This window comes from Lethenteron reissneri, chromosome 21, assembly GCF_015708825.2.
Source record: "Lethenteron reissneri isolate LAM-NWPU_2019-01 chromosome 21, ASM1570882v1, whole genome shotgun sequence".
NCBI classification, from domain to species: Eukaryota; Metazoa; Chordata; class Hyperoartia; order Petromyzontiformes; family Petromyzontidae; genus Lethenteron; species Lethenteron reissneri.
Genome location: NC_083799.1, coordinates 8,219,275 through 8,234,305, shown reverse-complemented (window position 1 = coordinate 8,234,305; position 15,031 = coordinate 8,219,275). Strand labels below are relative to the sequence as shown.

The window sequence follows — 15,031 nt, the reverse complement described above, 5'->3', positions numbered from 1 at the left end:
TCGCCCCTAAAACCCTTCCACGTTCCCGCTCGGCGGGTGGGCTGCCGACTGTCCGGGACGGCCCGGCTACCCGTACTCGCTCGAAATCCCTCACGTTTCGTTAGATTGTGTTGTGTTGTGTTATTGTTATAATGTTCTTCAATGCTTCGTGTCTTTTTGCGTGTTGGCCCTTTACACCCGCATTGCTTTTCAGGTTGCAATTCAGCCGAGGTCGGCTGGATTTTCTTTAGGGGGGAGGGTGATGTAATGCGGTTGTAAACGGCCCTTCTGAGGTGCCGTCAGGGGGGGAGGAGTTAGGTCACGTGGGGGGAGAGGGGTTGAGTATAGAAGGAGGGGAACCGGAAGAGCAGGGGGAGTGACGGGGAACCAGGAACAGAGGAAGGCCACGAAGGGCGAAGCGGGGTGTGGCGAGATCGCCACGAACACGGGGGGAGCGAGGATCGGCACCGTTGGCCAGCGGTGACCGACCCGAAGCAGCGAGGAGGCTGCAGTCAGCAGCGGGGCTGCACAGAGAGAGTGGGCAGCGGGTCTGCATACAGTGACAGCCAGAGGGTCTGCACATAGGGGTAGCAGCAAGTCTGCAGGGAGGAGGTTACAGTAGATGAAGCAGAGAGTCAGAGGGGTGAGGAAGCTATAATAGCAGTGAATAGCCGGGGGCTACAAATACAGGAGTTATAACAGAGTGCCGTGTGGGTAAAGACGTGAACCTGAATAAAGACACGAAGACAGAAAGAAGTGTTCGAGTCCTTTTATTACAAATGTTCTCTAAATTCCTCCTAGCCACAGAGAGCTGTGGATAATAGAATACATTTGTCAATACTTACAAATTACTCCTTGTCTGCACTCTCTCAATTCGAGGGCACAGATAATAGGACAGATAGGAGGAGTGTGGTCGTACAATTCTGTATCAATTAAGCATTGTATGTGTAACGTGCCTATGACCGCATCACCCGGAATGCACCTGATCTTGTCAAGTCTTGGCAGCTAAGCAGGTTTTAGGCTGCTGGGAAATATGGAGGGCAGCAGAGGGAGGTACAGCTACATATATTATTGTACTCGATGTTCCCATTTATATGATCCCCACCTTCACCAACCCCACCCCACACAGACCAGCTTGGTGAAGTGTGGTGAAATAATAGCCATGACTTAAACGGAGTGGGCAGGCCCTCATCCAGCAGTATGTAGCCAACCGTGATAATCGGAGGTACAGAAGTTGATCAATTGTGCAAAGTGTTCATTAGCATTAACCTAGTACCAGAGGTGTGGACTCGAGTCATGTGACTTGGACTCGAGTCAGACTCGAGTCATGAATTTGATGACTTCAGACTCGACTTGGACTTGCATAACAATGACTTTGTCCCACCTCTGAGGTGTGGACTCGAGTCATGTGACTTGGACTCGAGTCAGACTCGAGTCATGAATTTGATGACTTCAGACTCGACTTGGACTTGCATAACAATGACTTTGTCCCACCTCTGCCTAGTACTGACCTGGGCTTGGTATGCAAAATGGCCACAATGCCTGCTACTCATGGACAAGGATGCAACAAACCAGACCTTGATTGCTGCTTTGGTGTCTAAATTCTGGCAATGTATTTCCACAATTTATTTTAATGCTCCACCAGGGTTCTGTTATGGATGGTGTTGAACCATAAATGTACCACAGCAACTGTATTCTTCAAATGATCTTCAACATCAGAAAGATCTGTCCATTTTATTTTCTGTAAAAAAATTTGCGAAATGAATTGCCTTATGTGACCTGAGGGAGAGGGGTGAATCACACCTGGGTGAGAAATAGCACCTTGTTCATTTCTGTTTTTTAAATATATAATTCGTATTGGGAAAAAGAGAGAAGGAAAATAATGAATGTAACAGGTGTCCCTAAAAATGTTAAATCAAGAAAAGATAAAGTAGCAGTCTACGAATGGACAATGCAAGATGCAGTGTGAAGATCATATACATTGGCAGTGCGGTATAAACCATAATTTGCATGCAACTATTATTGTGTATTCCCATTGATATGTAATGCACATCACACGCTTGATGATAACTTACAGAGTGACATAATATATGATGCATGCCCATCATTTGTATCATTATCATGTGCGAACAATGTAATCGATAGCAATTACTTTCAGGTAGAACAATTCGGTCATTGCGCTCTACCTAGACTGCCCTTAATTTCTTAGGTGGCACCAACTGCTCTAACGGTGTCTGTATCTGGCACCTCCAATATACCAGCAACACTACCTAAACCCAATTGCCATCTACAGCAAAGCCACTTGGGAAGAAGTCTTATAACGATTTCCAGGCTAATTGGCCATATTGGGCATTAATAACAGCACCAAAATAGAGGTGAGTTGCAGTTGAAGGAACAGCAGGAAGAGCTCTAACAATCCTCTGTGACTATTACAGTACCTCACACAAGATTTCCGTCAGCGTTGGGCCACTGTGTGAGTGTAAAGGAAGGCCTTCTGGATGGCATGACAGTTGTTCGTTATTGTTGACAGCCTGTAATGTTCCATTGTTGGGAAAAGACCTCCCCCCATCTTCTTCCATTCCTCCATTACCTGCGTCGTTCTTGTAATGCCATTTCTGAGCCATTTGCGTGATTCCAGTCCATTAATGTTTTGTTTGCTGCACCCTTGGTGACAAAATCACCCGAAATGTGCCTAATCTCGCCAGATCTCGGGAGCTAAAGTAAGGTTGAGCCTGGAGAGTGCCTAGATAGGCGACTACCATGCATAATTATCAAGAGTTGAATTGTTGTACTGTACGCTGTCGCCTATGGCCCCGCCTTTACCAAACTGCACTCACCAGCGTCGTGAAGCATAGTCAAATAACGCCCATCACCTTCATCGTGAGGGGAGGCCCTCAGCATCAAGCAGTGGATTAACTAAAAGGGCTAGAAATGTACATTGCGGCTTAAAACGGGTTCTTTAGTTCACTTAGGCAATATATAATCTAACTTAATAAACATTTCTTGCTCACCAACATGCAAGGAAATACTACGTTCTATATTATAGCAGCATGTCACAGGTTAGCAGATGACAAATTAACTTTGTTGTAAAAAACACAATATGTATTTTGTGCCAACCCCCCCAGAATTAATTTTCACCCCTGTATTTTAAGCCATTATAAGTGGTGTTAATTAACGAAACCTGTCATATTTGCTTCAGCACATGTTGACTTTGCTTCCCCTTTGCTTTCTGTAAAAAACTCATCGAATAAACGAGACAGAGTTACAAATAAACACAGAACCGTATACACATATACAGCACATGATCTTCATATATCATTGTCACGATCATCAATGTATTTGTATTAATTAATATATGCCGTTTAAGGTTTAGGCTCGGAACATAATTTGTTTGAAAAAAAAAATCATGACTATTCCTGAAAGTGGATGGTATGTTTCTGATTTCATAAGGAAATTGAGGTACAGCTAATTTTTCCCAAATTGCTTAAATGTACAAAGAAAATCAGTTTGTTCTGTTTCTTCTGAAAAAGTATTTACAGTACTGTACTAAACTTGCTTATCGTGAGAATACCTTCGTAGTTTCAACACCACCTAGTGTTCTCTGCACTCTGTTGTTGCCGATATTTTAGTGATAAATATTGTAGTGACATAAGAAGGGAGGGGCTGCTGGGGGCTCTGGGACCCTGGGTGGGTCAGACGCTAAGCCTCTTGGCGTCAGGCGTTGAGTTCCCAGGCGCTTAATTCCCTTGGCGCCGCCAAAGGGGGGGGGGGGGGGCTGTGTGTGCTCTGTGGGATATCTGGGGGCGCACACGGCCCCACCCCTCGTTGGGGACTGGGCATAAAAGGGGAGCTCCCTGAACGATCAGGCCCAGTTGTAACTCAAGACCCAAGACCCAAGACCAGCCATCGGAGGACCCTGGGACGCTGTGAGAGCCAGTGGTGGGACTCTGGAACTCCCGACTCTACGACCTTGTGAGGGCGAGTTCCAGAGCGTAGCCAGAGTAGAGTATCTAGGCTGTGTACCTAGGCTGTGTACCTAGGCTGTAACAGAGTATCAGGAGTGTTGGAGAGTTGGAGTGTTGGACTGTTGGAGTACTGTTGGAGTGTTGTATTGTAATAAAGAAGTTACCTCTACAAGTGTTTCCGGAACCCATTACAATATTGTAAAGCTGTTCATACTGGAGGTCTGCAGTGAGTAAGAATGACGGTGACAACAATAATTTTCTTTTGATGTTGTCGGAGGGAGGGTATATAATCACTCATTATGCCAATACAGCCATTAGAAAAAGTGTATGTCCTTCTCTTTGCCTTACTCAATGTAGCATTCATGTACCATGCTGCCCGTGTAGAAAGCATGATAGTTACACAGAGCCTCGAAAAGGCACAGCTCATGTGTTGGGGGATGCATGGGGTCTCGTACTTTTACGTGTAAGTTGTGGAGTCCAATCTTTGTGACTATATTTGGCTATCATTCCATCACTTTTTGGTGGAATGATGGCTGTTTTGATATACAATGGGAAAGATTACATATTTTTGTTCATTCACGTTTGGCCAACACCACACAAGAACGCACCCGTTTATTCCCACTTCTCATGTCACAATTAGAGAATGGCCCAAAGCGGGTGGTGTTATTGTGGAGTCATCCATGACAGAAGTTGTCGACAATAATGTGTGGCTTGTGCGGGTAGCATTGACAGGGCATGGCGGCACATTGTGCACATATTTACATGCACAATTCATCAACTTTTACCTCCAAAACACGAATGCCAGGATTCCAAAAAAGTGTGAAAATAACCTCGGTGTGAATTGCAGCCCGGTGATTTGAGTGCATTTCCATTATACATAACGTATAGGGTACATTGGAGATATTTTTTTCTTCTTATAAAGAACAGATCACAGCATATGTTTATTATGGCATTTAATTATTAACTTAAAGTATGTTTACAAGGAAAACAGAAACATTTACTAGCGATGCTATAGTTACCAAACATCAACACAGCATCTTGAGATGCATTTGTATTTCGATGTTATATAATTTCATGTTGTATTGTATTGGAACACACTGTTTGCATCAAATAGACTGCAAGTAAAGATGTTAAATGATGGTCGAGGCAATGAAGACATGACAGAAATAATATTACATTTTAGTAAAATATTCCTGAATTGCCATAGTTTCTGCAGCATTATAATACGAACTCACATTCATTACTAAAATGTGTATTGATCGGTAGTGCTGCACACCTGTAATCCAGCACTTTGGAGGTGAGGGTTGATGGATCACACATGCTTATGACACGATCTTCCTCTGGTTATCGGGGTGCCATAACATGGATCACCAGCAGAAGACAGTTCAGCAAAATGTGCACTAATCTTCAACATGTTTAATCTATAAGATATCGTGTCACCCTATCACAGGTGTGGGTTTTTTCTGGGTGCTCCAGTTTCCCCCAGCACATATAACATATATTCATTGACTGAATACATCTTTATATATATAGAGGATCAGAGGGGTTGTGCAATTGTTGCCACTGGCTTAGTGCCTGACTTCTTTCCCGCTTGTCTGTGGTTTCTCGTGTCTGTGAGTAATATATTTTTCTTTGAGAGTGAGCGAATAATGTGCACGTTATTATTGTCATCAAAGCTCGAGGATAAAATATGTAGCCATGGGTGAAGGTGCCACACAACAGTCAGTAATAATTCTCCACAACACTCCTCGAGGTAGTAAACAAGTCCTGCTACCTCAGCTCCACGGTGACCGATATAACCTGTCGCTCATTGGGAAAGGCAACAACCCCTTTTAACAAACTCATGAAGCATTTGTGGAACAATAACCAAGCTATTCAGACACAAGTGCTGATTTACCAAGCCTGTGTCATTTGCACTCTGCTGTATGGTAGCGAGACATGGATCACCTACAGCCACCAAGAGAATATACTCAGCAGCTTCCACCTCTGCTGTCTGCATCACATGTTAGTATTATTTGGCAAGACAAGATCACCAACGCAGATGCCCTTGCCCAGCATACTGGCCCTTCTATATAATAGAGAAGGCTTTTTTGTCTTGGACATGTGCACAGAATGCACAATGGATGCATACCTAGATACATGCTCTACGGTGAGGTAGCACATTCCAAAAGATATACAGGTGCCCTAAAATTCAAGCTTAAAGATGTCTGCAAGTACCTTTGACATCGACATCAACACCGACACGTGATAAGGCTATGGCAAGGGAAAGGTAAGACGGGCATGACAGACTCTCTAGGATTGGCTCATGAAACCGTGCTCTTAAATGACTTCAGAAGGTCCGAAATAATCACGAACTAGCGAAGCAGGGAGCCGGCAATGAGTCATCCGCAGTGGACTACAAGTACGACAACTGCAGCAGACTCCAGGATCGGCCTTTACAGTCATTATAGGATGTGCAAATCAAACGAAGTGACGTCTTTCATATTATTGGAAGAAAAAAGCCCTGTAACTTCCACCGTCTCATGTTGACGGAAGGATGCCATGGAGAACCTTGTGTAAACCCTTACTGCCAGAATAAGCGCATCAGCTGTTGGACATGTTGTAATCTTTTACAATGTTTTGCCTTGCTGTTGCTATGCTTAGGCATGCGCTTATGAATTATTCTTTACTAAAATTGGCATCTTTCGATTGAAAGCTTTCGTGACTGCAGTGATTAATATTCTTGGTTCTTTTGATAAAGTCACTTATAATGTACATTTTTATAATTTTATTATTTCCCTTCTACGTGACTTTACCGAAAGAACCAAGAATAATAAAAATTGGCATCGTTTGTGTTTGACATGCATTGCTCTAGAATATTATTTGGAGCTGTTCACGTATGTAAGGAAGAATTTAATGCAAAATATGGGCAATTGAAAATATATTACGAAAATAACCACGGATATTTTAATCCATAATAGCATGTAAAGTCCTCACAAATGTAAGATATTTCTGATGCAAGCTGCTGTTATATTATGAATTGTGGTTTCACGTGGTAGTGAAACCTCTAATTACACTATGTAATACAATTTTTGTTCCTGGGTAGTAAGTGTTATTTCGTAATTGCTTATGCCTAAAAAATATAGAAAATGGCTATTATTCGCCACAAACTTTGTTTTTGTGACCAGGACAGTGATATTTTGAAATTGATCTATTATAAATGAGAAAATGGGCGAATTTGTGTCTTTTCATCCACATAAAGTCAGAAAAAACAACATATGAATAAAAATAAACATGTATTTATACTAAAGTAATACTAAAATGACTACAAAAGATTTAGACACCAAGGCACACTATCACAGGCGGGACTGGCCACAGAGGACCGAGTTCTGTGTTGGAAGGCTGATTCGTGAAAGTGATTCAGAATATAATCGTAAATCTCGAAAAACTACTCACTTCTATATCTTTTGTAGTCATTTTTGTATTAATTTTGTTTAAATACATGTTAATGTGGATTCATATGTTGTTTTTTCTGACTTTATGTGAACGAAAAGACACAAAATCTCCCGTTTTTTAATTGAAAATAGGTTAATTTCTAAATATCATTGTCCTGGTCACAAAAGCAAAGTTTGTGTGGAATAATAGCCATTTTCTGTACTTTTGAGGGATAAGCAATTAGGAAATAACACTTACTACCCAGGAACAATTTTTTGTGTTACAGTGTTATGGATGAGTCCTGTAGAATTTGGGGGCTAGAAAGGGGCTAAACACCCCCACCCCTCCCTTCCGCATTATCAGTCAAGTACAAAAGCAAATTGTAATGTTACTCATTTTTCAGCGTTTAACATCTGTTTAAAGTCTCCTTAACACTGATTCGAACGTGCTCCTAGTGCGTGTTTTTTTATGTATGCCTCCTTTCTAAACAAGATCACTCTGCAGAGTTGTCCTTAATACGAAGGTTCGTATGACGCCAAGTTAATCTTCTTTCGGCTTCCACTTTCCTCCCAGCAAGGACAAAGATCTTGTAAAAAGATTGGACATGTCGATATTTTTCTTGCTGTGGTTGTCCCACCTGATAACGATTGCTTGTGTTGCAATCGAAACGTCGTGATCTATTATTTTTCTACCTACGTGACTTTACCGAAAGAACCAAAGAGTATACATTCTCAGTAATGAGACTGCATTTTTGGGTGAAGTCTTTAAATGGTCTTTGCTTGCATTATGACTGCTCCCTTGAGCAATGCAACTGCCTAAGCTGCTGTAGAGCCATACGGGTTAGTGCTCATCTTTTATCTTGATTCTAGCACGGAATGTGTCACCTGATGCACATTGGCAAAGGTATTTTCGTCTTTATGGCATCACAGTGGTGATTGCATCCACAGCCGTCATTTACATCCAGGAAAATTAGTTGGTGTCTATGGCTCCCTGTTCATAGTGGGAGCATGCAACCACGAAGGGATGAATGGATTTAGAAAAAAAAGTTAAAGCCCTTAGCTTATTAGTTGTATATGAAGAAGCAGTTTTGGGGGCGGGGGGGGGGATCGTAACCCAGTGATTAGTGCACTCCACTATGAAACTAGCAACCTGAGTTTGATTGCCAACCATGATTAGCATTGGAAGTGAACGATATCTGACTTATGGTCAAAAAAATGTCCATCATCGACATGGCATGAGAAGGCCTTAATTCAGCAGTGACTGATCATGATGATTAAGAAGAAGCACTAATGTCAGAAAATGTCATACATTACACCAAGCAGCAGCGGTACAACCTGAAAAACATCGTAGAGAATATCATGTTGCCTTATAGTGGTGGATAAAATGTAACAGGAAAGGACTTTATTCCCCTCCACACCATTTCCTGGGTTCCAATGGAAGGCCCTATCTGGGAAACCTTCTGTGTAAGCTGTGTTCCACGCCGCGTTGTGCAATTGTGACAAGGTTCTGTCCTCCCTATTGAGCATTCACACATAGCAAACATTCCTACTTTATCTTTACAAAACACCCTAAGGAATTAGCGCACATCTTACAGTCGTGAGAGAGAAGAGATGCTATTTTCAAAATATATTGTTGATAATACATATCATGTGATGAGAGGTTAACTAATAACACCAGTCCTGCTCATGTAGCTTAGTCAACATATTTAGTACAACAAAGACCACCTCTGACTTTTGCCACATTGCAAAAAATGCTGTAAGGATAAGTCAATAAATTGAGTCCTATCATTCATATGCTGCTATTGATGGAACCATACCGCAATATTAATTTCATTTGATTTTAAGGACAGTGAGGTTTAGTCTGTGTAAATAATGTAATGTTTATTTCACATGGTATATACTTTTATGTTCACAAAGCAGTTAATGACGCACGCGTGCCAACACAGAGTAATAGGGAGTGTATCGTGGTCTCATGTGTTTCTATCTCTGGCCTGCAGTGTGACAATGCCAAAGGGATGAAGGCTTTTTTTGATGCCATCAAGAACGAATCCAAGTACCGGATGATTTTTGGTGGCGTTTGCCCCAGTGTGACATCCACAATTGCAGAGGCCTTGCAGGGATGGAACCTGGCACAGGTACGTTCTCTCTCACCTGCCTACACTACTCCTCGCCAACAAGACGTACCGTAGCTCATCCCATATCCCATCCCATAGCCCTCATCTTAACCTTTATCCGTACCGTTTGATGTCTCCACCAAGTTGTTTAAAGTGACCCCTTTTGATCGATTTGTAATCAATGGTGAACTTTGATTCCCACTAGGTGAGGATGGTTAGAGCTGACCGTCCCCCCCCCACACACTCATTTCTCAACCAGTTATTTTTCTTTCAATATTGACTTTGTCCGAAAGGTCACGCATCACCCTTTGTGATTTTATCAAAAGGTCATATTCATCAAAAAGTCTCAGATTGTGACAAGGTGACCTTTAATGTTAACAATGCCAGTGAACGTGTACGGAGGTTCTTTCATTGCACATTCCAGGCACACAGTGAACACGTCGGGGAACAAAGGGCAGCTCCTCAGCCCCTGTGCCTGCACCGCTTGTGTGAAGCCTATCTGAAGTTTAAGCATCATTTTTACCGCATCTTCAGCAATGGCATGTCATACGGTTGTGTTTTTAAATATTGATGATTTTGTTTAAGCAAATGTTTAGCGGTTTATAACATAATATAGCATACGTATGAGATCAGGATAGTTGAGTGTCACTGTGGAATTTGGGATCCATAGTAGTTTAGTCAATTCAGAGTTCACAGTTTTAGAATGGGGTGGATTGGTGACACGGTGAGTCGTGAAACTGATGCCCTGAAATTGATTCCCAGCCATGGCTATACCAGTTCTGGGAGCCCCTTCACCAACCTGCACTGACCAGTGCGATGAAGTATGATCAAACAACCCCGTTACTCGGGTGGCATAGGGACACCTTCATTCAGCAGTAGATTGACAAAGAACTGTAATTACATTTTTTTAAAATAATGTTGAATCAAATTTTATCCTTTCAAGTGTTGTATATTTTAGTTAAAGTATGTTGTTCTACTTTATTTCAATGTCTCTATTATTCTTTAATTGCCTTGGAAGTCCAAAATAGCCACACGGACTCTTTGTTTGATGAAAAATGAAGGATATTATATTGGCCACGCGACTATGAATGTATGAATAATGCATACTTAAATTATAATAATATAAAACAGGATAATAATCGCTAAAGGGTAATAAACTGTTCACACCACAGCGAGCATCTATTACTGCACATGGGGCGTATTGTTATTTAAAATGAATGGCATAATTGCAGGCTTGTAGTGGAGAGCAACCTAAAAACTGGATTAACTGTATTCTGAATGAGCAAACATGTTGACTTGGAGACCTACAGGTCAATGGCTTTGCATTTCATGCGGTATACTGCTTTTTATTTACCGCTGAATCCATTGTTCTCGTAAAGATAAAGACCCTCATATTTCAGGTCACATTCTTGCATTCCGAACATTTTTTGATGGCCACTTCCCCTTTTGACTTAATATGCATTGCATTAAAAAAAATGTAAATAGAAGTGTAATCGTTGTGTAGTGAGTTCGACGAGTCGCAGACGTAGACTTGGAGGCAACACATTTATTTAACTCCAACACACGGGGTAACTACCCCTTAACAGAATAACAACCTATGGTGGTGACCACCAGGCTAACTACAATAATTAAATAGTAACTGCTACAACGGACTGGACCACTGCTCGGTTCCAGGTCCACGTGTTGGAGACTCGTTGAACGGAGAACGTAGAACGTTGACGAAGGTTTCTCCAGGATGAACAACAGCGCCGGTCCCTCTGGGGACCCGGCTTATATTGTCTGCGGCGTGGCTGGCTATGACTTTGGCCACGACCACCTTCCAGAATCCTCAGGAATTCTCTCGATGCTCACCATGTGACCACCCCTAGCCCCCACTTGGGGCCCCTTTGTAGACTTAACTGGTCACGTGTCTTCTCGGGTCAACCAGAGTGCCATGGCCTTTAGTAACCTTATTCCTACGGCCCGCACTCCCACACCGTGTTCTGTAGGGTTGGCACTGCACGCCAAGCGTGGTGCCATCTAGCGCTATCAATCAGCGCTCACCGGGCCCCTCTATGGCCGGTACTACACCCACACCATTGTGGTATCCGCGATGTCGTTCCACCGCACGCCATGCCTCTCTCGGGCCGGCACTGCACAGTGACATCCCGCGATGTCACTACAGTTGTATATAACAGCCAAACGTGTGTTAAAAATCTGCTTTACCTTTATCTGTTGAGTGTATTGAAATGCTTGAGGGAGTGTGGATGATCCTTTCAGGGAAACACCACTCGGTGGTTGTGCAAGTGGCCGCAGTATCGATTGCAGCCCCTTCTGAGCCTGTTTTACTCATTAAGACACAGGCTACTTCTGTTGCTGTGGGGTTAGCCGCGTGTTCCGCAGAGGTTTCTACCCGATTGGTAGAATGACCCGAATGTACACAGTATCAATCTCAACGTTCCCAACCGCACGTTTGAACGTCTCGCAATAAATTAGGGATCGTTAAACCGTGATTCCTTCATACTCTAGTATGTTTGTCCGTGCAATTCTAATGTTTTCATTTTAATTAGCAAATTTATTTGTTTATGCATGTTCCACACGAGCCGCATAGCTAAGACAGGAAATTATAAAGCTGAGTTTTAGGTTACCTCCATTAATATAAGCCTTTCTAATCTATGCACTTTTATTTTTAACCCTGGTGAAAGCTGACCCCATTTTGCACTAAATTCAAAATCCCCGGCTTAAATTGTACGTTTAGCGGCATCAAGGATGCAATCGATGAACCGGGTGTCTAGTTCTGGAATAGCAGCGCTGTAAAGTTGGGCTCAAGAGTCTTTGTAAGGGGGCTGACCTCCTATTACAGCAACTTGACTCCAACGTCGACATACAAGTCCCGTTCAACAATCATCTGTAAATCCTCGGTAAAAGCGGTGGCGTTTCATAATCACTGCCACTGTGCACAGTTGAGGGAGATGGTTGTACTGCCGAGTACTTCACTTTGCATATTGGAGAGCGGTAACGTATTTCGAATGATTAAAACTAAAATAAATGACAGTCGTTCATAATCCTTCAATGAATGAAGGCCTCCTCAAGCCATCGCCATCCCCCGTGGTCCTGTGATGTAGCAATACATCTAGCGCTTGCACACAAGCTGATTCTGTTCCTCCATCTCTCTGGTGAATGGCCGCTTGGCTGCCATCCCCGTCGTTATTCTTAATGAATATTGTAATCATCTTTAATAATTAATTAACAATGATGTTATTATTACTTACATTATCATGTGAACAACTATATGCACATGAATGAAGGCACACTTTACAAAGACCTCTCAGGTATATTCATTAAGTAAAATAATAACTGGGGGCGAGGTGCTTATTGTACATCACGATATCTATTCATTGACCACGATATCTCATCAGATTGCAACAGGGTTGCACAGCAGTCACTAGACGTTATTTCTGGGCGTCTAAACTGGAACATAATTATGGTGAGCTGGCAGCTCCTCTCTCTCTATGAGTCCTGCTCACGTTTACAAAGACTACGTCTGCTCTATCACTAGCCCTGCACACAAAGTGAGTAGCCACTCTTCTGACATTGGCCCAGCCTACTGCTCATAGACCCTGTCCTCTGCAGCTTACGCTTACTGCTCAGGCAGCCACTGCCGTATGCCCATATCATGAACCGAGTGTGTGGCGAAAAATGGCGAAAAATGTTGTCATGGGACAAGATTAAATTTTTCATAGAAGCTTCAGGACACCGGGACAGACGGTCTGGCCAAACCAAGATGTCTTGTAGCCTTAGCAACACTTCCTCTGACTGCTGGAGGAACATGTGTGTAATACAAACTCACCTTTAGATATGCCATTGACATTCTGACAGGATGTTTGGTGCAAACAAATGACTTTCCCTTTCCAAGCCACTATTATTTTGTGTGACCCGTTGGATGAGAATGAATTACGCGAGCCAGTTGGCTGACAGTAAGTTGCAGGTCCAAGCAATTTTCTTGCAATAATCACCGCTTTTAATTTGTCTGGCGGACCAACGCATCGGCAGCAGGGCCTGACCTCCTGCTCCCACACCCACTCCTGTGCACAGCCACAGATTAAACGCGGAAGGTTAGAAAAGCAATCGTATGAAGACTGCGGTGGTGTAGAAGTCATATCTGTTGCTTATATCGTCTCCTGTCGTGGTGACTAAGCGTTTACTTTCCTGCGAAGGGTGAGAGATGTTTATGGATTCAAGCTATAATTTAGCTTGAATACATTTTTGCGCTTTCACTGTGAGTATATTTCCCGAGAATGTTAAATTTGATGGAAAGTTGATGATGGGTTAAAGAAAATCAACGCTAGCTGTGCATAATTTCGTGCATGTGGTTTCACTCAGAACCATGCAGCGAGAAGCATATACTTGTGCGTACATGTGCACAAACTGTCTGAATTATGTAAATGTGTATAAAAAAAAACTTGAAAGCGAGAAAACATGTTTGCGTGTAAGATTAAGTTATTTATAATTTATGACATTTATGCTAATTATTTGCTCATATTACATTTTGGGCAATGGAAGGGACAAAACTGTAACAAATGAGAAAAAATTATAGAAAGAGAAAAAAAAAAGATTATTTAATTGATGTGGTCAAAGTGACGATGAAACATTGCGGTAAACCAACGTTGGGCTAATAAAAAAAAGCATTATTTCATCTATATATATAAAATCGCAAATCTGTCTGTCTGTCGGTCTGTCTGTGTGTGTGTCTGTGTGGCCGGACCATACGCAGTTTCATTGGACGGCGGTTGCCCCTGGCAACGGGTAGCGACGCATTCGCTGCGGGGTGGACGCCATTTTTAATTCCCGTTAAAAATATGCGCACGCATTAACACGCGACTCTGAGGTAAATTCATCAAAGTTTCACGTCCTCTTCACTCCCCCACCACCACAATGTGTGCAATTACTATTATAGGGTCGGTAGATAATAAAATTATAGCGATTAGACAGTATTATTATAGCGCGGGGGGGGGGGGTACCGGACCCAGTACCCAGCCTCAGCCGGGTGGGCAATCTAGGCGAGGCCGGAGGCTCTGCACGGTACTAGGCCTCGACACCCACCACGCGACTCTGAGGTAAATTCATCAAAGTTTCACGTCCTCTTCACTCCCCCCCCCACCCCAATGTGTGCAATTATTATTATAGGCTCGGTAGATAATAAAATTATAGCGATTAGACAGTATTATTGTAGCGCGGGGGGGGGGGGAATGGCACCCTCAGCCGGGTGGGCAATTTAGGCGAGGCCGGAGGCTCTGCACGGTACTAGGCCTCGACACCCCACCACACTATAGGCCGTACATATTACTGCACAGCGGCCGAGGAGATCGTGGCTGGGGGAGGGGGGGGGCAGGGGTAGCAACCCATCTGTGTATATATGTAAGGTTATTAAGAAATATATTTTTCACCCGGGCAACGCCGGGTACTTATGCTAGTCCTCTTATGAAGTCTCAACAAAAATGCATCAGATTAGGCTTCATAATGTAAAGAATGCATTGATAAATTTGAGTCAGTGCATACCTTACACTTTATATAGCTTTTC

The 15,031-nt window shown here is 42.8% G+C and overlaps 1 protein-coding gene across 4 annotated transcripts in view; it reads left to right on the top strand.

Moving 5' to 3' along the window:
- The window catches only part of LOC133345158 (gamma-aminobutyric acid type B receptor subunit 2-like), a 137,300-nt gene that overhangs the window by 20,489 nt on the left and 101,780 nt on the right, over window positions 1-15,031 (top strand). For 3 of the 4 annotated variants that reach the window (XM_061555678.1, XM_061555677.1, XM_061555680.1), the window contains exon 2: window positions 9,355-9,492. The exons of the other annotated variant lie outside the window; for it this stretch is intronic. In XM_061555678.1, the coding sequence (XP_061411662.1) occupies window positions 9,355-9,492 (138 nt within the window). The remainder of the gene's footprint in view (window positions 1-9,354; window positions 9,493-15,031) is intronic. 4 annotated transcript variants of the gene reach the window in all.